General features: G+C 39.6%; 2 protein-coding genes across 2 annotated transcripts in view; both read left to right on the top strand.

Annotated features, from left to right (window-relative positions):
• LOC135546846 (titin-like) overlaps positions 1-26,804 on the top strand; it is a 174,075-nt gene that overhangs the window by 32,396 nt on the left and 114,875 nt on the right. The window contains 35 exon segments of the mRNA XM_064975418.1: positions 81-117; positions 10,249-11,271; positions 11,274-11,583; positions 11,585-12,267; positions 12,301-12,415; positions 12,417-12,685; positions 13,247-13,525; positions 13,724-14,098; positions 14,101-14,277; positions 14,519-14,800; positions 14,896-15,052; positions 15,054-15,151; positions 15,244-15,359; positions 15,362-15,527; positions 15,647-15,925; positions 16,021-16,308; positions 16,441-16,719; positions 16,821-17,093; positions 17,170-17,448; positions 20,755-21,036; positions 21,208-21,486; positions 21,584-21,865; positions 21,995-22,273; positions 22,381-22,668; positions 22,781-23,059; positions 23,180-23,461; positions 23,565-23,843; positions 24,002-24,286; positions 24,443-24,733; positions 24,888-25,178; positions 25,304-25,591; positions 25,710-25,823; positions 25,957-26,242; positions 26,346-26,529; positions 26,686-26,766. Coding sequence (XP_064831490.1) covers positions 81-117; positions 10,249-11,271; positions 11,274-11,583; positions 11,585-12,267; positions 12,301-12,415; positions 12,417-12,685; positions 13,247-13,525; positions 13,724-14,098; positions 14,101-14,277; positions 14,519-14,800; positions 14,896-15,052; positions 15,054-15,151; positions 15,244-15,359; positions 15,362-15,527; positions 15,647-15,925; positions 16,021-16,308; positions 16,441-16,719; positions 16,821-17,093; positions 17,170-17,448; positions 20,755-21,036; positions 21,208-21,486; positions 21,584-21,865; positions 21,995-22,273; positions 22,381-22,668; positions 22,781-23,059; positions 23,180-23,461; positions 23,565-23,843; positions 24,002-24,286; positions 24,443-24,733; positions 24,888-25,178; positions 25,304-25,591; positions 25,710-25,823; positions 25,957-26,242; positions 26,346-26,529; positions 26,686-26,766 — 9,555 coding nt within the window.
• Positions 7,410-9,119, top strand: LOC135547762 (muscle M-line assembly protein unc-89-like). The gene has a single exon (XM_064977022.1). It carries the CDS (start codon positions 7,410-7,412, stop codon positions 9,117-9,119), a length of 1,710 nt encoding a protein of 569 aa, XP_064833094.1.

The following is a 26,804-nucleotide window of genomic DNA, read 5'->3' on the forward strand; positions in this document are numbered from 1 at the left end:
AATTGGTACCCATCATCATCTTAGATTACTGTCTTAGCTGACAGCAACTCTTCATTTCCTTGACAGTAACCAATATGAAGGAAGAGATTGAAGCAACCATTGAGCAAGAAGTCAAAGGTAAGACTCATTTATTCTTTATTACTGAAATGTACTTCATCTATCGCTTAGTTGAATGACATGAACCTGAGCATATTGATAAGTGATTTCTGAATGTTCACACTGCATGCAAGCAGTCAACATGTTTTTGATGGAAAATGTTAATCTTGTGTATTCTTCAATGTCCACATAATGTTCGGTCCTTGTATTATATTACTGGTTATTGTATAGCAGGCACTGATGAAAACGGCTTGGTTTTAGAGAAAAAAAATGTGGGTATATCTATCAATCTTATCCTTTAAGCATGTGGGTTCATACTGTATTGTAATGGTTCCCCAAAAAGGTGCAGTATGTGTATCTTTTAAAGTTTACAGACCAGAGGAAACTATCCTTTAAAAGATATGGAAATAGCTACATCTTTTAATTGCTTCTTAAAATGTCTTGCATCTGGAACTCTCCTTCCTCCTGCAAATATTTCTTAGACTGGCTTGCAGAAAGTGGTATGTGATTAATTGTTGTTTGCTTTTTAAATAACATGATTATACCTGTAAACTATATTAGTTCGAATAAACGCCTTCTCATACAATTGTAGAGCTGCTCTTACAAGTTGTACTTTTTTGTATAATTTGAGAGCCATGTTTCTCATTAAATGTTTTTGAATAATTTACCCTCATTCAAAGGATTAGAAAGGGCGTTTATTCATCTTTCTGCAAGTCAGGTAAGGAATATTTAGCTAAATCACACACTAAGTTAAGCAAAAGCAAGCGTATTTAAAAAAACAAATCAGTTTATTTTGCAATAATTATGCTTTTTAAGAAATTTATGTTCTGAAGAAATGTCCACAGAAGAAGGAACAAAACATCCAGCAATTTTCGTGTCAGAATCTTTAAAAAAGAATCCAGTCTTGCGTTTATTCGAACAAATATGGTGAGTGAAATTGTTTTTTATGGCTTTGTGACTTGCTGCATGTAATTTAATAATTTCATTAATATTCATTTCAACAATTTGAAAATGTTCTCTTTTTTTAACCCATTTTATTGAAATATTTGTTATTTTCTTTTTCAGAGTTGTTTTATAATAAAAGGACTGTGTTTCGGGAGAACAGAGGGCAGATGCGCGGAGCCTTTTCAGACACGGAGGAGGACTTGGATCAAGCCAACAATTCTTCCATCAAGCCATCTTTTCAAAAAAAGCTGACGTTCCAGAACGTTTTAGAGGGGGAACCTGCTGTGTTTAGATGCAGATTGGTAGCTTTCCCAACCCCAACCATAATATGGTTTCATAACAATAGACAAATTCATAAAGAACGCCGTCGGAGAATACGAACAGAGAGCACTTTGCACATGCATGAAACTAGTTTAGTCATTGATAGTATAAAAGACAAAGACTCCGGCAGTTACAAAGTAATGGTTATTAACACAGAGGGGTCTGCAGAGTCCATATCATCACTTCTGGTGTCAATGAGGGAAGAACAAGAAGGCAATGATCTAAGCCACATTAGGCGGTCAACTAGACTTCACGGAAGCCTAGACTCGTTGGTTGATCAAAAAAAGGAGAGCAAATTCAGGGTTAACTTGAGATGTGTTGGGTCTCCATTTGATCAAAAGTTCAAACCTAGTGGCAGATCTAGATCTAAGGATGCACCGGTTCACACCTTGTACTTCAGAAGTTCATCACCAACAAGAGGGAATGAAATAGCATCTGAACGGGCCCTCTCTCCACCTTCTATATTTGGTGGAGAAAGAGTTAGTAGGTCTGAAAGGTTTAACGACAGATACAGTGATATCTACTGTGACAGACACACTGGCAGATTCAGCGACAAGTTCAGTGACAGGTGCAGTGATAGATTCAGTGACACAGAAAGCCTCCACGAAGAGGTAAAAGCCAAGCTTGGCCTGTTACAAAGTGCAGTCAAACGAAAAAAGAGGCTCTCTATGTCTACGCTGTCATCAGAGTTTGACTTGGAGTCAAACGTGAGTGAAACCAGCTATGTAGATTATGTTGCTCAATTAATGGTCAAGAATCCTGCCTCCTTACCTGGAGACTTGCAGCATGCTCGACCTTTTGAAAGAAACGTTAGAAACGATAAAGTGTCTGCCGAATTCTATGGTAGATATGACAGAATTCCCACACATTGTGCTGAGTCAACACAGCCCTGCGTGAGACATTCATTTGAACCTCAGTCTCGAACTAGGGCCATTCAAATGTTAAAAGATGATCTAGAAGCGACAGGAAATGAAAAATACGTTGATGAAGGAGTCTCTGAAACACATATGGATAAAATGGTCCTTACTCAAGGGGAACCTCAACATGAGTTAAGATTCGAACATAAGATAGGTAAGGATTTAGAAAATCAAGGTGCACACTACATAGGAAATCAAGGTGCACACTACATAGGAAATCAAGGTGAGGACTATTTAGGAAAGAAGCTTTCTGAAGACTTGAAGACAAAGATGGAGGGGCCCTTTGTCTTAGCTTGTTCTGAAACAAGGAGATCTCTAAACATTGCTGAAAAGGATGATTTTTCCAGAACAAGCTCAAACAAACCACTGAAGGAAATATTTTCCAGTAAGACGACTAATACACAAGAGGATACTGTGAAGAGCACTGAAGAACAATGTGAAAAACAACCCAGCTTTGCAGAAAACCGGTATGAGAACATTGAGAGTGAATGTGAAGATAAACTTTTATCCTTGCGGATTAGAAAATGGCAAAAAGGAATGCAGATGGAACAAGAGGAACAGTTTAAGCATGAAACCGACCATTCAAAGGCAAGGGATTTGTCATATACGCAATCTGAAATATTATATGGTGAGGAGGTAGAGAGAAAAACAGACACAAAAACTGAAGAGAAATCTTGTGAAGAGCATCATCCATCCCTGGTAAAGGTCTGCTTGACCCGGGAAAATGTGTATGGAGTAAAGAGTGGAACTGAACAGAATTTGTCCCTTTCCCAAACCAAAGAGGAGAGTGCCAGTGAGAAGAAAACAGGAGAAGGAGAATCTGCAACAGAAACTGAGGCATTAAATTTCCAACATTTGCCCAGTTCTCAGAAAAAGAGTCCTGCAAAAAGTAATGAGGTAACATGGGAAGAGCACCATTTATCCCTGGAAAATATTTATGGATTGAAGAGTGAACCTGTACAGAATTTGTCCCGTTCCCCAAGAGAAAGGCGTGCCAGTGAGAAGCAAACACAAGAAGAGCAGTGTCTTTTATCCCGGGAAAAGACCCACAAAAGTGAAATGTTTGGGAGTGAGGAGGAGGCTCTGGGACATCGAATCATTAAATGGCAGCAAGACGTCTTGACTGAGCAGGAGATAGCTGTTGACTTGGATTCTGACTGGGTTGGTGCAGAGTACTCCCCATATATCGCTAGGAAAGTGGCGGAGTCAAAAATGGCTGCTGAAGGCATTACTCTTGGATCAACCGCTCACTCTGAGGCAGATTCAACGAGAAGAAGAAAGCCTTCCCCAGAAAAGACAGACTATGAAAAGTTCCCGACTGAGGATGTTCCTCATGGTTTCAGAGATGAGAGAAGGTCCTCACAAGAAAAGACTGTAAAGGAACATGTCCTTACTGAGAATGATATCCCTCCTGAATACAGATATGACAGGTCTTCACCAGAAAAAACTATGAATGAAAAATGCCTTACTGAGGATACCCCTCATGAATACAGAGATGTAAGAAGAAAGTCTCATCCAGAAAAGACAACAAAGGAAATGCTTCTCCGTGATGCTAGAGCCCATGAAGGTTCAAGAAGGCCTTCCCCAGAAAAGACAACAAAGGAAAGGTTTCTAAGTGAGCATGCCCCTCGTGACTACAGAGATGAAAGAAGAAGATCTTCACCAGAAAGGACGGCAAAGGAAAAATCCCTGAGTAAGGATTTCAGAGATGAAAGTTTCCAATGGCTCCCTCCTCCACAAACTGTTGTAGATGAAACAAGGCTGCAGACAACAGAAAGTGAGTATTTCGTGAGCGAAGAGGAAGCTTTGGCTCAGCGCATCTTAAAATGGCAAGAAGACGTTCTCACCGAACAAGAAGAAGCTGTTGAATTAGAGTCCAACTGGGCTTTGGCTGAACATTCACAACACTCAAAGAAAAGCAATGTCAGTGGGCCTCAGGAAGGTTCCTCTAATGAACCTGTGAAAGAACGCTCACCTGTGAAAGAACCCTCACTTATGAGACAACATCACATTGGTCAGTATGAAAGTTCCTCTTTTGAACCAGTTTCTCATCAGAATGAGAAGTCTCGTACAATGTCTCTTGGGTCCTCGCATGTGAAAGAGCACTCTCCTGTGAAAGAATCTTCACCTATGAGACAACATCAGATTGGTGAGCATGTCTCTCAAGAGGATTGGGCTATGGCTGAACTTTCACAACACCATCGTAGGAGAACTGATGTTAGTGGAGATGATGCCAATGAAGGTCCTTCTTATGAACCTGTTTCTCATCATATCGAGACGTTTCATCAAATGTCATTTGGGTCTCACTCACCTGTGAGAGGGTCCTCATCAGTTAGTGAAACCTCACCTGGTAGAGAGCCCTCCCCTGGCAGAGAACGCTCACATGACAGAGGTCAATCACCTGTGAAAGAACCTGGTAGAGAAGCCTCACTTGGTAGATGTTGTTCACCTTCGAGAGAACTTCACATTGGTCAGCATGGCTCTCAAGCTGAAGTTGGTGCAGAAGGGCCTTCTAATTGTGAATCTGACTTGAGACACAATGAAAAAGTGGCTATGGGGACTGCAGAGAGGAAAGAAGGACATAGAGAAATGCTATCAAAAAATGGCAAACAATCCAGCTCAAAAGAAAACCTTCACCACATGGACATGCCTCAGAGGACAAAAGAAGTTAAGACTTCACCAAAAACTTCTGTACCTATCTTTGTGAGAGAAATCTCATCCTTGAAAGTAAAGAGGGGAGAGATGACAGACTTTAAATGTCGTTTTCGGGGTGACCCTCAACCAATTGTCACCTGGCTCAAAGATGACCAACCAATTGGTCAAAACCCAGACTTTGATGTTCTCACCAAATTGAATGAAACCACGCTAACCATCTACTATCCCACTATATACCATGAAGGGACATTTAGTTGTGTTATAACTAATACATTCGGAAAGTCAACCTCCTCTGCTACACTAGAAGTTACTGAAAGTAAGCAATTAAGAAAATTGCCATCGCCAGTGTCTTCTTATAAAGTGAAAGTGACAACAGAGTATGAATTGAGTGAGGAAGATCTTGACCAAATGATTGACGATGAACTTGAATCGTACAATAGTGTTGAAATGGATGAGAAATCTTTACTACAGGTGCCACAGGCTGTTTTGCACAGACCTCATGCTTCAGACACTTCACAATATTCTTGTTCTCCTGTCGAGATCAGGATCACTGCTCCAACACCAGTTCCATTCGAAATGATTGGAAAAGACGCAGAGATGTCTGAGGACGATGGCAGTTCCCATCCTATGAAACACAAATTCACATTCTGCTATGATGCCGCGCAGGTAGTCAGTGAATCTGAGAAGATACGTTCTTCAGAAGGCCAAACCGGAAAGGTTGAAATCAGATCTGATGTGTCCTTCCAATCTGCTGTGGCTATTGCTAGATCTTCTGAGGTAGAAGCAACCATGGCTGGTGAATGGGAACAACATATACTATCTGGAAATTCTGAAGATTTGAGGCAGTCCCCTCTGAGTGATACTGGGCATATTTCTGACCCGACATTGATGCAGACTTTGGACAAATCTGTAGGTTCCCACAACCCTAAGGATAATGTTTCAAAATTATCTAGATCAGAAGCAGACATGGCAAGTGAGTGCAAACAGCATATACTATCCAGATCTTCTAAAGATTTGAGGCTTCCCCTTCTTAGCCATACTAGTGATATTACTGATCAGGCATTAATGCATGAGCTGGACAACTCTATAGGTTCCCACAGCGCTGAAGAGAATGTTTCAAACGTATCTAAACCAAAACAAAGTGTTTCAAAAGAAGCACCTACTATTACTGGGTGTGGTCTGCAATCATCTGCTGCGCTAGTCAAAGTGTCACAAATTAAGCAGGCATTTGAGGCACCTGCATTGTCAGAGGCACCTGAATTGTTAGATACCACTTCTGTTGATGAAGTGAAAAAGTCCACAGAGTCATATTTCCCTGAGGAGGATATCCCAGAAGTTGTAATCCATCTTGATCATGATGATAAGTCATTGGCAACTAATGTTGTGGAAGGAACTCCACTGCAGTCCAAACAAGACACTATGTTAGTTGAAGGTAGTGATACACAGATTCCGAGAGCAAAGCTAATTTCAGCCAAAAGTGGGCCAGAGGTTGTGTTACTCGGTGGTGCACAGATTTCTGCCAAAGTGAAATCAGTCTCCCCCAAATGTGCCCCAGAGTGTGTCCAGACCATGTCTCATACTCTGGAGGAAGACAATGAAATCTGTATGATTTCTGGAGAAACTGTTGAGGAAGCTGACATAATTGACACCCACAGTCACTTAAAACACTGTGTTCCCCTCTCAGGTATAAGAGAGGTGCAGGTGTCACCAAAGCCTGTCAGACCTGAGGCAGTTAAAGCAGTAAAGACTAGCCATTCAACAGAAATTATGGGACCTCATGTAATAGATCAAAATATGATAGAGGACAGTCTTTGTGAGAAAGTCCCAGTGTCGGTGACCCCAGATGATGTTTCAGCGTCAGTCTGTGATGAGTCTGTAAAGCTAAAAAGATTATCTGGCTCATTTGCAACTCCAGAAATGCATAGATTGGACACTCAGTCTTCTGTTGGCAATGACATGACTGATATTAATGAAAACTTGTTTCTATCTGAACACTCAAAGGATAGCGCATTTGTCAGTGGTTCTTGGGCACATAGTGAAATTGTTAGTGAAGAAACAGCAGAGGAAAACGAGAGTGGTGAGCCTTCAGTGGTTTCAAAATCAGTTAGCGTCAAGCTCAAAGGAGATGGGTGTACAGATTATCTTGCTGCACAAGGTTCACAACATCAAGCAGAGGCTAAACTGGAAAGTGCTGATCTAACTACGGCTGTCAGTGAAGGTGCTTCAGGTGTGACCTCACTTGAGGAGGAGGTAGTGACCTTCAGTACTGTTTATGACTACTACCACCCACCAACTGAATGGGGCAGACCCTTATCACCAGAGTCAGAAATGTCCATAGAGTGTGGTAGCACATTTAGTGAGGAATTAACAGAAATCGAGCAGTTCTATACTCCAGATTCTTCAAATGAAATTTTGCAGCTCCCTAAAACCCCAGAATTATTCCACACTCCTGAAACTGAAACCCCGGCAGGTTATATGACCCCTAATGAGTATGCCTTCTCTCCTCTTGAACGTAAAAGACCCTCCACTGACTCCAGTGAGAGGTTATTTTCTCCTGCTAAGTTCTTGAGGTCACCTGATGATGAGGGCATTGAGACAACACCCCCTGCATTTAGATTAGATGAAGGACGTTTCCTCTCAGAGCGTGCCCTTGGCCTTGGAGGACTACAGGAAAAAGTCCAGGGAATCCCTCCGGCTTTCCTCAAACCTCTCACCAAAAGGAGAGTTTTTGAACATGATTCGTTATCGTTTTATGCTGAGTTGTTTGGGTTGCCTTCACCTGAAGTGAAGTGGTTTAGAAACAAAACCCAATTTGTTGCAGATGAAAGGATTACAATGGACAGAGATGGTGACAATATCTCGCTTGTTATTCAGAACATTACGAAAGCTGATCAAGGTGAATATATTTGCGAAGCTGTTAACTATGTAGGAGAGGCAAAAAGCGTTGCACTAGTTGTAGTTATATCCAACGAGGTCAGATATATGCTCCCACCACCGTCAGTCACCCATCAGCATGTGATGGAGTTTGATGTTGAGGAAGACGATGACTCATCGAGGTCTTGCTCCCCTCAGGAAATTCTATTGGAGGTGGAGTTGGATGAAAATGAGGTTAAAGAGTTTGAGAGACAAGTGAAGATAATTACCATCCCAGAATACACCGCTGACAATAAAAGTATGATAATATCACTCGATGTTCTTCCGAGTATGTACGAGGAGAGTGGAGTTGACTTTGTAACGCAGGAAAGGGATGATTTGAAAATAGCTTTTGAGGTCACAGAAATGCCGCCTCGCTTCATCAACCCAATTTGTGATCTGGAAACCCCTGAGAATACAACAGCAATGTTTGAGTGTTCTCTGATGGGAATTCCATCACCCATAGTATCATGGTTTAAAGGTAACAAAAAGATCCCTCACAATAACAATAAATACTTGCACTCATCTGATGGAGACAATCATTTCCTTAAGATTAGGAACGTCAGCGCTCATGATAGTGGAATATACTCCTGCCGGGCCATCAATGTGGTTGGGGAAACTCTTTGCAGGGCATCTCTTCTTGTGTTGAATCCTAAAAGCTTTATAGGAAAAACAAGAGGGAGAGAATTGACAGCTGTGTCACTTGGTAGTGCTAAAGTTCAGCCTCAAAAGTTTGACTTGGTTGTTGGGAATCAGTTTGAGGGTGAGCAAGCATCAGAAATAGAGCTGGAATTTGAATTTGAGCAGGAAGCTGATGAATCACAAAAGGCTGTTAGACTTGTAGCCATGACAAACAATAAGATGAGCGAGCAGGGACAGAAATATGTCAGTATAAACTTTGGCGTTTTCGCAGAGCCCGCCAAAGATGACAAAATAGATTTCAAAGGAAAGTCATCAGAATTGTGTAGTTTCCGGTTTCAAATGACTGAAACTCCACCAAAATGCATTATTCCTTTGACAAACGTTACCACAGCAGTAGGAACTCCAGTGGTCCTCCAGTGTTTAGTGAATGGTAAACCTCATCCCACCGCTGAATGGTACAAAGATGGCGATCCAGTGAAAGACACTCGGTACATGATCCAAGAGAAAGCATCTGGACATTTTAATTTGATCATCACAAATGTCACCCAGAAGGATGCTGGAGAGTACAAGTGTCTTATCCAAAACAAGTCTGGATATACTGAAACAACTGCTTTGTTGAAAGTGTTCTAATCTCTTCATGTCATTTGTTTTTTGAACTCAATTAAAATGTTTTTACTGTATGTTTTTACTGTATGTTTTTACTGTATGTTTTTACTGTATGTAAGAAAAGTAGCTTTATTCATTATTTATTCATTATAATGTGATACTTGTGAAAATGTTCTGAAATGAAGTGTAGATCCTATTTATTGTTTATAGTGTGTACTCACTTCACACATCAGAATGATTATATACATGTTATAATCATTTTTGGTGAAGGGGAATGTTTGCTTTTCAAAACAGTAAAAGAAAGTTATTGCTTATTGTTTTATTTAAGGTGACAAAATGTGTATGAATACTTACCACGCATGTGTAATCAAAACATTGTTATCAAGGCATTCGTGTTAGGCCCATATTAAGATCTTGTATCAAAATGGCCAATGTTTTAATTAGCCAAATATTTCAAATTGATCATATAAGTATGCATCCATGATAACTCAGTGTTGTTAGCATGATAGAGTATCTGTTATTATTAATGGCATAGTGCTTAGAATCACTTGATGTGCAGAGTTTAGTTTGTTTTATTTATCTTTTGATGAATGAGTGAATTTGAAAACAATCTGGTACACAACAAAAACATTTATCGATACAATTAAAATGTAATATTGAATGCACTATTGTAGAGTATATTTTTTTCATTAGGACCACAATGTAAAATTACACCATTCAAAATAAAACCTTGGGGTTGGCTGGAAAATCATATTTTTTTAAAGGGTCATTATATACTGTACAAACTGTGTGTGCTGTAAATACATGTATGATTCACTGTATATTTAAGAGGCAATTATATTCTTAATGAATACTATATATTTGGGGTTATAAAATATTCACAAATTTGGCTAATCTGAATTAACAAGCAATGGATTCATTTGGAAATGGGAGTAATTGAAATACATTATTTATTTGTACAGAAATCACTTTAGTTTGTCTCTAACAGTTTTTATTTATGTATAAATAAAAGAGGTGTATGCTGATGTAAATGATTGTCTGGTGTTGTCTTGATTTCACCCTTTATGCTTATGCAACGGACACACAATTGACCAGCATAACCCTTTCTTTTATGGAAACTTTATCTCAATCTAACTCATTATTTTTTACACAGAATATTCTAGCTCGACTGTGACGACAGTGGAAGAAGAACAAGATTTCTACACTACTGACCTTAAGTTACCTCACAAAACAAAACGCTATTCTAGTACTTTAGAGAATAAAAAAGAAAAGCCTATCTTTTTGACCCAACTCTCACCAGCAGCTGTCAATGTTGGAGAGGCAGCTAGATTTATTATCACAGTATCTGGCCTTCCAAAGCCTACTGTTTTGTGGTTTTATAATGGGAAAGTCATTACTTCTTCATCAATTTACAAATTGGTTCATGAAAAAGACAAGTACGCTTTAATAATATCTGAGGTAAAAACAGAGTATGAAGGTGAGTACTCTTGTACAGCTAACAATAGATTTGGCCAGACAACCTGTACTACTTACCTGGAGGTGAGAAAGAGAGCTTCAACTTCAGCTGAGCAATGGGTTGAAACATTTTTCAAAGCCACTGGTCAACAACCTAATTTCACTAGCCAAATCAAACCTATAAAATGCCAAGAGGGAGGTGAGGCTTACTTTAAATATAAAGTAACTGGTGAACCAATGCCAGATGTGCAGTGGTTTAAAAGTGCTCATCAAATTCAGTGTGGTAAGTCTTGCATTATAGAGAACAACACCGATGGCTCTGGCTTCATCAACATGAAGGGCATCCAACAGCAGGACAGTGGTCTCTACACATGTAAGGCTTCCAACCCATCTTGGGAGGCCTCTTGTAGTGCTGACCTAATTATGTTTAAAGAGTCTGTCTCTGTATCTCAGTATAAGGAACACATGGTTGTTCAAAAAGATAATAAAGTATCCATGTCAGCTGAACAAGCTACAGAGTCCCGCTTGTACGAGGTCAAACTTCCTGGAGAGGCCAGGGCCAGCATTCAGTCAGGACATCAGATGATGTACACCATTGGCACAGAGGACAGCCACGTTGTAAAAACCCTTAGAGAGTTGGATAACTCAGCGGCTACTTTCCAAAAAGAGAAGGTCAAACAGCACCATGCATTAATCCAAAAAGAAGATTGTTGGAACATCATACAAGTGTGGCAGATAGTCAAGCATTAGAGGATGGACATACTGTGAGTTTGACAGTTGTTGACAAATGTACATGCAAAACCAAAATAGAGCCTAAAGTACCTATAGAGCCCATACAAATTGTGAAGAATGCGATCGCAACTGAGAGTAGGGCACTTCTGGAAGTTACAGATCAAGATTTTGCCATCCTTAGACAGGAAGGACAGTCTGTTAGTCAGTCAATAACGATGGATGAAAAATGTATGTTGATCGATAAAATGTCCCAACAAAAAAACAAATCAGAGTCGACAACAGTTAGTGTTAAAACTCAAAGAAGAAAGTCAAACTCTTCCAAAGGAGCTCACATTTGTTATTCGGTTTCAAAAACCAACAAGTTTGGACATCAGACATCAGTTGAAAGATGCACTTCAGTCTGCTGTAGCTCTTGATCAGCCACTTATACGAGCAGATGTTTTTGGAAGTTTGGAGGCTACTAAGGTACAGGAAGTGAAGGTACGCAAGGAACCGAAACATGCAATGTTCACTTATCTTATCACAACACCAGGTGCCCCTATGGAAATAACAATTGTTTTTGAAGGTCAATACCCCCAGACTGCAGATCTAAGGACTGAACTCCAGGCATCTTTCTACTCAATTGTTTATCGCGAGCAGCATTTTCTTACATCTGACCAACCCGGCACAATGCAAATCAACAAGCCCCAAAGACTACAGGTTAGCAGTGCAGCCTCCACTGAAATGCTGTCATCGATAGTGGAGACTGTCAAAGTAGCAGAGAGTGTAGTTGATTTCGCATCACCTAAAGCTCAGGCTGCTGCACGAAAGACCGAATCTCGGGCTACACTTGAGACTGCAACTACTGAGGAACTTAGTGTGGTGCAAGAGTCCAAAATAACTCACTCCAAATTGGTTGCTCCAGCAATGAAAGTTAATACAGAATTACATGCTGAGTTTGAACAGTCAGTACAGGTGGCCAGGCTGGTGGATAGAATGACTGACTGTAACTGTATGACTGTAAACGCTTATGAAAGAGACGTAGGTATGACTGATATCACCACTGACATGTCCATGACATCCATTCCAACTGAACAGTCTTTAGATCTACTCATCCAAAAAGAACACAGGAAGGAATTTATTTCAGAAGAGATCAGAAAATATGATCCAGGACATTGCAACGGGGGAGCATTGTAAGGTTACATACACTGTGACAGTAAAGTATGTTACAAAAGTTAATTGGATTTTCAATGGACAAATAATTAAATCAGGCAAAGAGTTCAAGTGATCCAAAGAACATGACACATACACACTTACAATCATGAAAATTGTCAATGAGAAGCACAAAGGAAACTATTTATTTGAGGCTGTGAATGAAGCTGGAAAGACCACAACATCATCAAGACTCACAATTGATTCAAAAGGTTGGATAATTGAGGATAGTTTTATTTTTACTCATCACCATACACGTAAACAAACTACATTTTTCTAATGTAACATTAAAAAAAAAGCAAACTCATACTTTATTTCATATATTAAAATTTATATAATTTTCAGAATGCTTTTACCATACTTTCAATCCCCCACCACTAATTTACCTTAGTATTGTTTTATATCATTATCCACATGCTTATTTCTTCTATATCATGCTCAGGTATTTTCACTTTTCATGCTTATAATTTTTTTTGCGTCGCTCATTAACTATTACATTTCACTCTTGGCCTTTCTCCACTGGGCACTGAAAACTTTTTGCATGTTTTCAGGTGCAAATTTGTCATGGTTTCATAAATCATGATGTGATGAAGTCACTTTCCTTCTTCCTCCTCTAACCATTCCACAATTTCTTCACAGTCACTCCTGGAATGCATCCCACCATACCATTGCATTCCACCATTCCTGTTCCAGCTCTGTGCACTTGTCTACATGTTCATTTTCACATTATCTACCTGTGTACTAATTTACTTTTATTTTTGTGCACATTATAGTGCCACCCGTTTTCAGGTACAAAATCCAGCCCCTGGAGATCAATGTTGGCAGCGGAGCCAAGTTCGAATGTGAGATTGAAGATGCACCAAATGTGAACTTCAAATGGTTCAAGTCTGGCACTTCGATCAAAGAGAGTTCAAATTGCTGCATCCTCAGTCAGCAACTGACATCTTCATTGGAGCTCCTGAGCCCAACCAAAGCTGACAGTGGTGAATATACCTGCAAGGCTACAAACCAGCATGGCAGTGACACCTGTGCCGCCAAACTGACAGTAATTGGTGAGTCCTCTGTTTCCTTTAACAATATTTATGCAACTGTATGTACAGTATATTGATGTTTTCTTTTCAGGTTGAATGTTAAACAAATAATTGTAATGTGCACCTGTTGTCTCAACCTTTGTATAGTGTACCGGTTTGACATGTAAATTAGGTATCCATATCCTATTACCTTTCCCTATCTTTAATGACTTTTTATAGAGATGTACCCGCCAGTATTTAGTACAATGCCTGATCCTATGACTTTATACGTGGGCAAACAAGTATCATTCCAGTGTGTAGTTCCTTGCTCTTCGCCAATGACTATTGTCTGGCACAAAGACAATATTGCTGTTTCTTCTTGGGGGAACTATCAGATAGCGTCTGACAAGACCAAATACTCCCTACAAATCAAAAATCTTCAGCTGATCAATCAGGGTACTTACGTTTGCAAAGCATCAAACAGCGTTGGCACTGCTACATGCAGTTCAGAGTTGAGGGTTATCAACAAACCCAGTTTCGTAAAGACCTTCGAGACCTCAGTGTCTTCAGCCATTGGTATTACACTGAGGCTCGAAGGTCAAGTGGACGAAGACACATCACCTGGATAAAGGATGGCAAAAAGCTCCATCAAACAATGGACTGTATACAATCTTTTGAAGAAAATGTTGTTCTTGAAATTACTAAGGCAAAACTGAAAGATTCAGCGAAATATGTCCGTACAGCTTCAAATGATTATGGGAGTTCAACTTGTTCTATGATGTTGATGGCACAAGGTAAGGTCTTTATGTTGATATCTTGTCGTATCGCAGTGTGTGTGTGTGTGACTACAGATACTAGTTTAGAAAATGCAACCGTTTAAATAAAAAAGACTGATAATTTAATTATATTTTAAGCCACTAATGCTACAACATATTCTTATGTTATTTTTTATGTCACAGTATTCTCTTTGGTGGTAACGTATTGGTTATTGTTTGACAACACATTTACTGTTTTGCAACACAATACTTCTTCCAGAACCCCCAACCTTTGTTAAGAAAATGGAACCAAAGCTAATGTGGAAGCAGGGCATAGCTGCTCGGATGCAGTGCATAGTCAAAGGATCAGCTGAACTCAAAACTTCCTGGTCTCTGAATGACAACGATCTCAGTGATGGAGATAAACATACAATCACTTTCAAGGCTGGTCTTGCAACTTTGGAAATAATCAATGTAAATGTGTTAAATAGCGGAAACTACACTTGCGAGGTGTCAAACGAAGCTGGTAGTGAGAGCAGCATCACTGAGTTATCTGTAAAAGGTTTGCCACCATTACATATTTTATTTGCTTAAAATTATTTTTCCACAAATTACAGATAGCTGTATTATTTTATTTAATCTGATCTTTACTCTTAGATACCCCTTCCTTTTGAAAAGATTTGCAAATGGTTGAGGCAGTGAAGGAAACTCCTGCCGTACTCGAATGTGAAATTAAAGGAACAGCTCTGTTTGAAATCATCTGGTTGAAGAATAAGAAACCAGTCTTTACCACAGATTAAAAGTATAAGATCCTCTATCATCTCATTTGAAAGTGCAGACATTGGAGATTACCAATGCTGCATAGCCAATTATGTTGGTAAAATCACCACTAAGACACTGGCCAAACTTAAAGGTTGGTATAGCTGGTAAATAGAAAACTCATATTGATTTGTCTAAATATGTTTCTAAATAACATGGTTCATCGAATTGATAATATTTGTATAGAACCACCAACATTTGCGAAGAAGATTGAAACCATTACAACAACATTGGGATATTCTGTGAAACTGCAGGGCACATTGAAAGGCTCACCCCCCATTTCCATAAAATGGATGAAAAATGCACTGAAATGTTGAGAGATGATGATCCAAATATCAAAATGACATTTGAGAACAACATTGCTATTCTGTCAGTAACAGCTGTTGCCATTAGCCACGGCAGCATGTACACTTGCCAAGCAGAGAATGAGACTGGACAAAACAAATATGATGCCACTCTAACAGTTTAAGGTTGGATAACAACTATTAAAACATTTATATAAAACATATACATGATATATACATTTGTAACATTTACACACATAATACTCTTGTGACAACTAAATCTAATTAATTTGACTTTATTGTAGAACCTGCTAAAGTCCTAGAGAAAGCATAATCCATCAACGTGACTTCAGGGGACTCTGCAACCTTGGAATGCAAAATCGCTGGAAGCCCAGAACTTAAAGTGAAATGGTTCCATGATGGAAAGGAGATGAAAGGGAATCGAAAATATAAAATCGCTCTAAAATATAATATTGCCATCTTAAAGATTATTGCAGCTGAAAAAGTAGACTCTTCCGAATACACGATGGGAGTGTCCAACCATGTTGGAAAGGACCAGTGCACATGCTCTATTACCGTGCTGGGTTAGCTTTTCTTCTTCGCTACTTTCAAAAGTTTTTTTTCATTAAATCTATTTTAACTTGCAGTGTGAAGTAACATTTTCTTTCCCAATAAACAGATTATATCATACTACTCTTTTTCACAAAATCTCTGAAAAGACTTGATGGAATTATGGGTAACGATATTTCAATGGATTGCAAAGTATCTGGATCCCAGCCTATGATTCTGTCTTGGTTCAAAGATGAGAAAGAGATCAAGTCTGGAGATGGATATCTACCTGAAATCAAAGACAACTCAGTTGCACTGAAAATGACTAAATTGCAAGAGGTTGATGCTGAAGTGTACACATGCCGGGCAACAAATTCTACAGGATCTAAAGAAAGCAGTGGAACCTTATATGTCAAAGGTTTATAAAGCTTAAGTCATTTTCTAGCCCTATGTCACACTCTCACATCCAATTGAAATAGGCCTATCACATTTTCTAGGGATAATATGCTGATGAAAAATGAATATTTTCTTATTCTTAAACGGATTTTAGAACCTCCAATCTTCACATTAAAACCTGACAACCAAGATGTCGTACCAGGATCTACTGTTGTCTTGAAGTCTGCTTTCACTGAGTCAGCTCCTTTTACGATTAAGTGGTTCAGAGAGGACAAGGAGATATCAAGTGGAGGCACATTTTTTATCAAGAAGGAGACCTACTCAAATGTTTTGTAACTTCACTCAGTAAAACCCACCGACTTGGCTAAATACACATGCCAAGTGGCCAATGACGCTGGAACGGTGGCATGCACGGCTGTCTTGTTTGTGAAAGGTGCCCTTTCTTCATATACATTCCCAGCTCAATATGCATTTGTTGTCCTTGCATCAATGTTGGTTTACTTGTCTGATAATCAATGTCAAACTTTTTTTTAGAACCACCAATGTTTGTGATGAAGCTTGAGTCTACAAAACTAGTGGTGAAAGGAAGTGCTGTGAAGCTGGAGTGGAAAGCAACCGGCACCCCTGAGATCAGTTTAAAGTGGTTTAAGAACGAGTTCGAGATGAGATGAGACAAAATGGCTGTTACTAACTCAGTTGCCTCACTGGAGATTGTGAACTGCTCTGTTGATGATAGTGGAGATTATGTTTGTGTGTCATCAAGTGATGCTGGTAGTGAGCACTGCACCAGCAGAGTTACAGTTAAAGGTTTGTTGAGTATTCTGTTTTTTAGATTCATAAAATTTTATGATTGTATTCTGACTTCATTGCCATTTTCTTTTAGAACCTCCAATATTTACGAGGACCATTGAATCCAAAGAACTTATCAAAGGGTCTAATATTATTTTGGAAGGACAGCTTGCAGGCTCTGCTCCATTCAACACATCTTTTTACAAAAACACAAAGGCGATCAGAAATGATAAAAGACACAAGATAGTCTTAAAGGATGACATAGTTACCCTCCAGATGTTGGCAATTGACGCCGGAGATGCTGGAAAATATCAGTGTACAGTAGAAAATGAAGTTGGGAAGTCATCTTGTGATTGTGAAATGACACTGAAAGGTTGGCGTGAAAACCTTACTTTTAAGTATATTTATCTGTTAATTTCTGTATACTTTCAGTTAAAATGGTCTTTGCTTTTCCACCTATAGAACCGTCATCAAAAGATAGAGAATATGAATTCCCTAGTTGGCAGTGAGATTTCTATGCAGTGTATTCTGAAAGGATCAGTACCTATGACTGTGTCATGGCTGAAGGATGACCATGATGTCAAAGATGGTGAATGTGCTCAGATGTCCTTTGAAAACAGGACAGCACTGCTGCGTATTTCAAATATTCAAACAAAACATGCTGGGAAATATACTTGTCAGGCCAAAAATGAAGCTGGCAGCCAGAAATGCTCTGCGTTATTGGTAGCCAAAGGTTGGTTGACGTTTATGAGGATAAAATTGGATTTTATACTCTGATGTTGAGAACTCATTGCTTAATCTTATATTTATCACAGAACGAGCTAAATGGCTGAAGGATGGAAGAGAGCTGACATCAGGGCAAAGATACAAAGTGCAGAGCACAGATAATAGCTCTGTACTAACTATTCTCCATACAGAGAAAAGCGATAGTGGAGATTACACCTTTGATCTTTCCAATGACGTTGGAAGCAGTACTTGTGAAGCCACAGTTTCTGTCCTAGGTCAGCTAATTTACAAATATTTTAATCAATATTTTGAGCTTTTTGTACAGGTATACCTGATTGAACAGTATTCTCATTACTTTCTTTTTTATTTATGCTAGATCAAATCATGAAACAATCTTTCACAAGAAAACTGAAGGAAACAGAGAGTATCAAAGGATAATTTGCCCACTTGGAATGTCTTTTGTTTGGCTCTCTGCCCATATCTGTAATCTGGTACAAAGATGAGAAAGAGATCAAGACTGCTGATATTGTGAAGAGCTCAAATGCGTCTTTCAATTGTCAAGTCATTGGCACAGGTCCGTTTGAGGACCTGTGGCACAAGGATTTAAATTAAATTAAATCCAGCACAAAGCACAGCCTCTCCAAAGTACAGGACATTCTGAATCTTGAAAAACAGAAATGTTATGGTGTAGATGTTGGTGAATACCAGGGTACCGTCTCAAATGAGGTTGGAAGTTGTTCTTGTAGAACTCTTCGTATAAAAGGTTAGTTACTTAAAATATGTACTATTGTGATAGGTTGCATAACTTCCATGATGACAACACAATTACTTTAAATAATTGATCACTGCCAATAATTGTTTATTGGTTTGATTGGTTTGATGTTAGAACCACCATCATTTGTGAAGAAAGTCGAAAATGACACAACTGTTTTGGGAAAATCAGCTGAATTTCAGTGTATTGTCACTGGGTATCAAAATCTGTCTGTGCAATGGCAAATATCCGAGAACTGGATCTTGGAAGATCCTAAAATTGAAAGGATCTTTGAAGATAATATGGCAACTCTAAGGATTCCGGTCTGTGAAGCCTATCACAGCGGGAAATATACCTGCCAGGTGGCAAATGAGGCTGGTCAAAACAAGTGCTTTGCAACCCTCATGGTGCAAGGTTTGTCTTTTAAATTAGTCTGCTAGCTAGATATATTTTTTAAATTGTGTCTTTCTGTCTTTAAAATGTATGAATTTGATTAGAAAATGTATATTTATATGCATTTTAGAACCACCTCAGATTACAGAGAAACCAGAAGTGATAAAAGTAACTATTGGGGATCCAGTCAGTTTAGAGTGCAAAGTGGCAGGCACTCCTGAGCTCAAAGTGAAGTGGACCAAAGACAGCAAAGAGTTCAAGTCAAATCCACAATACAAACTTAGCTTTGAGAACAACCTTAGTAGCCTTAATATGCAGACTACACAAAAGGAGGATGCAGGCGACTATCAATTTGAGGTTTCAAACCACATTGAGACATGCAGTTGCAAAATTAGGTTGATTGTACTAGGTCAGTGCAAAATCTTATATTGAAACAAATTGGTATGATAGTATACCGCTTATGACATGATATGCAATGAACATGGGTTTGACTGTTTTGTTGATGCTCTTGTGAAAACAGAACAAACTATCCCTCCAAGCTTCACCAAACCTCTGAGTGAAATACAGGAAATATTGGGAATGCTTGTTCAAATGAATTGCAAAATATCTGGATCTCTTCCTATCACTGTGGAATGGCAGAAAGATGGGAACAGAATTGACGTTGGTGGAAAATATAAACTTGTTCGTCAAGAAATTTCTATGTCTTTGGAAATCGAACAGCTAGAGAGAGCTGATGCCGGCACTTACTCTTGCAAACTGACAAATAAAGCAGGAAGTGTTGAATGCAGTGGGGCAGTGAAGGTGAAAGATCAGAATTGATCAAAATTATATACATTTTATATATTTCTCTCTCGTGTTAGGGTCAGGCCAGCTGATTAACTTGGTTGCTATTGTTTCGTTAGTGCCACCAAGCTTTGTTCTGTTGCCTGAGTCTCATACAGCCCTTCCTAACTCCAACATGCGATTTAAGAGCACGTTTAAAGGAACACCTCCCTTCACAGTGAAATGGTTTAAGGATGACACTGAATTGATCACTGGACCTACATGTTTTATTGGACTGGAAGGATTATCTTGCTTCCTAGATCTTTACTAAGTTGGAGTTTTGCAGAGTGGAATTTACTCTTGTCAATTTAAAAATGATGCTGGCATTGAAAGATTTAGTGCTGCTTTAATGGTGAAAGGTTGCAACATGCTCTTATTTAAACTGATGCATTGGCTTCCATCTCCCCATCTTTCCTCAACTGGCTTCGATTATTCCGTCTGTCCTCGATTGCTTTTATCTGTTTTCCATTGCTTTGCATTTTCACAGCTCCTCCACCACCTCCTTTTCACAGCTCCCTGACCAGTTCACAGCTCCCTGACCAGTTCACAGCTCCCTGACCAGTTCACAGCTCCCTGACCAGTTCACAGCTCCCAGACCAGTTCACAGCTCCCTGACCGGTTCACAGCTCCCTGACCAGTTCACAGCTCCCAGACCAGTTCACAGCTCCCTGACCGGTTCACAGCTCCCTGACCAGTTCACAGCTCCCTGACCGGTTCACAGCTCCCTGACCAGTTCACAGCTCCCTGACCAGTTCACAGCTCCCAGACCAGTTCACAGCACCTTTACCTGCTTCTCCATCACACCAACAAATGTTGTGTTTCTCTTCCCATTTCCCTTGACGCATTCTTCTTGCCTTTACTCCTTAACAGATGCATCAAGTAATCAAATTACATCTTTCTGCAGTTCATTGCAAGCCTCATATTATTTCACTGTGTCAAGGTGCATGTGCTTCAATAAGCTAATTTTGCGAAATGTGGGCTTTGCAGAACCTCCTGAATTTGCGCTAAAATTGCCAGTCACAAAGTTTGTGAAGAAGTGCGAGCCACTCCGTCTGGAATGCAAAGTTAAGGGTTCCCCCTCTCTGCGAATGCAGTGGTACAAAAATGACACTAAGATCACAGATGGTGACAACTATAGACAATCATTTGTTGACTCAATGGCAGTCCTTGAACTGCGCACCACAAGATTTGATGACAATGGAGTCTACACCTGTGAAGCAACCAATGACGCTGGAAGTATAAGCTGCAGCACAACTCTTAGAGTCAAAGGTTAGCCAGTAATAAATTACATTGGATTTTGAAATTTACACATTCCATGTAATATTCCATAATAATCCATTATTAGTATAGTGTCTGTTGGTGGTATTACACCGGTATGTATTTGAAGCTTTGCTGCGTGTAGCAAACAGCTGCTTCTTAACGATTCTCAATATTTTGTAGATGCACCATCTTTCCCCAAAGTACTTCGGCCAATTGAAGGAATGAAAGGAAAGGATGCTAGCCTACACTGTGAGAAGTTTGGCACAGCACCCTTTGAGATTACCTGGGCCAAGTACAAAACGCCATTAAAGGAAAGTAGGAAATATACGTTTGTGAATGAGGATACTGCTGCCACTCTTCATATCATTGGATTGGAAGCTTCATATTTTGGAGAATATAAGTGCAAGGCATCAAACAGTATAGGATATGAAACATGCTGTACTACAGTTAAACTCAGAGGTTAGTAGAAATGCGTCATCGGTGGGTATTCTTTTATTTTTTTGATCCTGCTTCATGATGATTTATTTTTAGCCTCTCCCTTTTTGTCCTCTCTCAGAACCACCAACGTTTGTGGAGAAATTGTTGAATACGACATGCACATTGGGTGAAGAAGTCACCCTGAAAGCCACTGTCAAAGGCTCTCAGCCAATGACTGCATCTTGGTTACAGGATAAGGATCACATTCTCAGAGATGGTGACATCCAGAACATTACATTTGAAAACAACCAGCTCCCTCTTAAAGTATTTAAATCAGACTCACTGGCAATGGGCAAATACACGTGCCAACTCCGAAACGATGCCGGAGTTGTGGAATGTTTTTCTAATATAACTGTATTAGGTTTGTATATTTCTATTTTGTCTCTAATTCCATTTTCTCCCCTAATTCGCTTAGTTTTTTCCCCAGTGATTGCTTTTTTTATTATTCAGTTTCTGTAAGCACACCTCTGCTCGTGTTCTTTATTTTCAGAACCCGCTAAAGTTGTGGAGAGACCAGAGTCTTTCAGCGTGACTGCAGGTGATATTGCAGCTCTAGAAGTCAAAGTGTCGGGGACACCAGAGCTGAAACCAAAATGGTTTAAGAATGGAGTCGAGCTCTCCTCTGGCCAGAAGTACAACATCTCCTTCTCAAAGATGATCTCCAGCTTGAAAGTGTTGTCTGCAGAGAGGATTGATATGGGAGAATATACATTTGAGGTCAAAAATGAGGTTGGCAGTGATCTCACCAAATTAAACCTCACTGTCCTAGGTGGGTGGCCCCTTCCTATACACAGTATGATATGACATTTTTCTAATTGTCTAATTGCCTAGTGTTTTGCCTAATGCCTGGTTACTAACCCTGTCCTCCTATAACAGATAAAACCATACCTCCAACATTCACACAGAAACTGAAGGAATCTCATCTTATTGTTGGAAAAGCTGGTGAAATGGACTGCAAAGTCTCTGGTTCTGCACCTTTCGCCATTACTTGGTACCATGATGAAGAGGAGATCAAAACTGGACCAAATTACGAGATTTTATTCAATGACAACACCTGCACACTTAAAGTGCCCGCTCTTAAGTGGTCTGACTCTGGAGTGTATAAATGCAAAGCCATAAACAAGGCCGGAACCAATGAGACCAGTGCCTCTTTCATTGTGAAAGGTCAGTAAATATACATGACTTGTTTGGGCTTTGTAATTACTATTGCTTTGTGATGTAACTGATTTAATGTCAGATGTCTGCAAGCTAAAAAGTATGTATTTTTTGTATTTAGAACCTCCTTCTTTTGTGATGCCACCTCAGCCATTGGAAGCAATGCCTGGCACAAATGTAACTTTCTCAGCAATTGTCAAAGGAAGTGCCCCACTGAAACTGAAGTGGTTCAGAGGCACAAAGGAAATTGTGTCTGGAAATGGCTGTGAAATTGCTCTACGGGACAATACAGCTACTCTGGAGCTATCCAAAATTGACAAATTCCACGCTGGAGAGTATACATGCCAGATTATTAATGATGCTGGGAAGGAAAGTTTCCTAGTTAACCTGTCTGTGAAAGGTTGGTCAATAATTTAAAATATTTATTTTTATTATATATTTTTATTAATAGAATTAAAACAACATTTACATTTTTTTTATCAGAATGTGGACTAACAAACTTCTGTATGATTTTACTCAGAACCTGCTAGCTTTGTTAAGAAGCTGAACGACCACTCTGTTGAAAAGGGAAAATCATTGATACTTGAGTGCACATACACTGGAACTCCAAAGATATTCGTCACCTGGTATAAGGACGGCCAACAGCTATATGCCTCTTATAAGCACAACGTCACTACCACAGAGACCTCCTGCATCTTGGAGTGTTTAAACAGTGACGATAAGGAAGCAAGTGGGGAATACGCTTGTGAAGTTTCCAATGACGCCGGAAAAGATACCTGCAAAGCACAAGTGTTCATTTTAGGTTAGTTTGCCTAAATTGACCTGGTCATTTATTGGGATTGTCCTATACTGTATATATCTGATGTGCATGTTTCTGATTTAACTGTTTATATCTGTCACTTTAGAACCACCTTATTTCATTGATCATTTGGAGCCAATGGAAGTTACTGCTGGTGATGCAGTTTGTTTGAAATGCCATGTTGGAGGAACCCCTGACATTAAGGTGGCTTGGTATAAGGCCGACGGAAAAGTGAGGTCTTCCCCTGATTGCAAAATAGAGTATTCCAAAGGCATTGCTTGCTTGAAATTGAGCAAAGCAGCCGAGGCTGATATTGGTGAATACACATGCAAAGCTGAAAACAGAATAGGATCAGCCTCATCCAGCTGTCGTCTCTCTGTCCAAGGTGATGCCCTTTGTCTTTTTTTAGGAATGTTCTGTTTTTAATCAGAAAATATTCAGCTTTGACTCTGCATTGGTTATGAAATTAACAATTAGTATGAAGAATTTTCATATTTTTTTGCAGCTAATGTCATATTTTTTGTTAAATCTTCCTATTTTCAGAGGCAAAAACGCCACCAACCTTCCCCAAGAAAATAACCAGCATTCAACAGACTGAAGGAATGGAAGTCAAACTGGAGTGCCGTGTGGCAGGCTCCTCGCCCATTGAGGTCTCTTGGCTTAAAGACGGTGAAAATGTGAAATCCAACGACTATACCATGAGTTATGATGATAACACGGCTGTCCTACAAATATCCAGAGGTGAAATGAGACACTCTGGGGAATACACTTGTGTTGCTACCAACAGTGTTGGGACTGCATCCTGCAGAGCCAAACTCACTCTTAAAGGTCGGTCGTTTGTTCCTCAAAGAGGTTGTTTTTTTACTTGCTGACTGAGAGACAGTGCATGTTCTGTATTAGTACAGTATCATATTGTACAGTATCAACGCTTTAATTTCAAAGTATGCTGTATCTTCCAACTCTTTCCCATCATTGAACTTTTAGAGCCAAGATATCCCCCTGTCTTTGATAAAAAGCTGTCACCCATGGTGGACATTTCAGTGGGTGATAGTGTGGAATTGGAATGCCACATGACTGGATCTTTGCCATTAAAAGTCACTTGGTCAAAAGATAACAAAGATATTCGATCAGGGGGAAATTACAAGATGGCCTGTGTGGATAACACCCCACACCTCACTATTTTGAAAGCAGATAAATCAAATTATGGCCGCTACATTTGCCATGCCACTAATGACATTGGAAAGGACTCTTGTTCCACTGAAATTACTGTCAAAGGTATTTGGCCCACTGCCTCACAATTTTAGTCCCTTTCATGTTTCTTGAGAGAAACTTTTGGTATAGTACTGTTTGCTTTAGCCTCCTCTGTCACATTAAGTGAACATTGCAATCTTGTTTCGTAAACCATTAATGCCTTAACATTTATTTTCAGAGCGTAAAATCCCACCTTCATTCACCAAAAAGCCAACAGAGACCTTAGAGGAAACAGAGGGCAAGATGGTGAAGATTGAGGCACGTTTGTCTGGATCTCAGCCCATGACCATTAATTGGTATAAAGATGACAGTGAGATTCACAGCTCTGATCACTATGACATGTCTTTCAAGAGCAATGTGGCTGTGTTGTGTATCAAGAGCTCCAAAGTCTCAGACTGTGGGAGGTATACCGGCACAGCAACCAATGAAGCAGGCACTGCCTCTTGCAAATTGACAGTTACCATAACTGGTAGGTCCATATTATTATTTGTCTACTATGTTGTGTTTCTCCATAGAAAGTTAGATATAAATAATGTGTGTCTGCATTACCATATGCCATGTATGTTTTTCCATGACTCTTCCTTATTAATCCAGAACACAAGAAGCCCCCTACATTTGACCCCACTCTCAAACCTGTCACGCTGACCGAGGGTGAGAACCTGCACCTTAGCTGCCATGTCCATGGATCACCTTCTATGAAGATTCAGTGGATGAAGGACAGGAAAGACTTGAAAAACAATTCCAGCAGTAAAATAAGTTTTGCCGATGGTGTTGCTTCTTTGGAGGTCATGCGTGTATCACAGAATGATGCAGGGGACTATCTCTGCAAGGCAACCAATGAGGCTGGTAGTGAATTCTGCAAGGCCAATGTAACTATCAAAGGTACATGTTCTGGACCATATTTTTATTCAAATCATATCCAAACATTTGTTGAATCAGCTGTCGTGAATGAATGGTTATGGTTTTTATAACAGACTTCTTGAATTATGCTTAATGGCAGAGAAATCCAAAGCAGCACCTGAACCCGCTGAAGAGGAACCAACAGCAGCACCAGTAAAGAAACTGGACAACTTGTTCTTCATCGAGGAGCCCAAGCCTTGCCATGTAGCCGAGAGTAAGTGTGATGAAAAGAGATTTAGAAGCATTTAATTAGTATTCCATTAACAGCCTACAGTTTTTATTATTAGTTGGATATCTAACATTTCCATAGCAAGTGATGTCTTCAATATGTTGTGTTAAATTCACAGAGGGCACTGCAACTTTCATCGCCAAAGTTGGAGGTGATCCTATTCCTAACGTGAAATGGATGAAGGGCAAGTGGAGACAGATCACTCATGGTGGTCGCATCACTATTGAGCAGAAGGGACAGGAGGCCAAGTTGGAGATCAGAGAAATAACAAGGTCTGACTCTGGACAGTACAGATGTATCGCAACTAACAAAGCTGGAGAAATAGAATGCAACACCGACATGCATGTTGAGGAAAGGAAAGAGGATGCTGGAGTTGAGGGAGATTTCAGAGCAAAACTGAAGAAGTAAGTGAAACTCTCTTTGACGATTGTGTTGCTACGTCCACATTTCACAAGAAACTACACAAATAATATTTTCCATGCATATCTCTTCTATGTTTCTCCACAGGACTCCATCTAAACAGAAGAGTCCTCAGGAAGAAAAAGACATTGACATTGTAGAGTTGCTCAGAAATGTGGACCCTAAGGAGTATGAGAAATATGCCCGTATGTATGGAATCACTGACTACCGTGGACTTCTTCAGGCCATTGAGCAGCTGAAGAGGGAGAAAGTAGAAGAAAGTGGAAGACCGGTAAATTCATTTAACATTAAGTTGTATTCAATTGCATTTAATGGCTTTTCATTTTTTTCTGAACACAATTAAATTCAATACTGAAATTCATTGCTTTTTTAAAGACATAATGGTGATACTCTAACAAGTTCTGCTATGTCTTTTGGTGTGATTTAGGAACCGGAGAGAGAGAGAGAGTTGGATGAGGATTTGGTCACTCTTGTGGCTGATTTGCAAAAGAGAATGGAATGTACTGAGGTAGGTTCCTCATTAGCTGTCACAATGAAATGTCTGAC

Source organism: Oncorhynchus masou, chromosome 10 (assembly GCF_036934945.1).
Source record: "Oncorhynchus masou masou isolate Uvic2021 chromosome 10, UVic_Omas_1.1, whole genome shotgun sequence".
NCBI classification, from domain to species: Eukaryota; Metazoa; Chordata; class Actinopteri; order Salmoniformes; family Salmonidae; genus Oncorhynchus; species Oncorhynchus masou.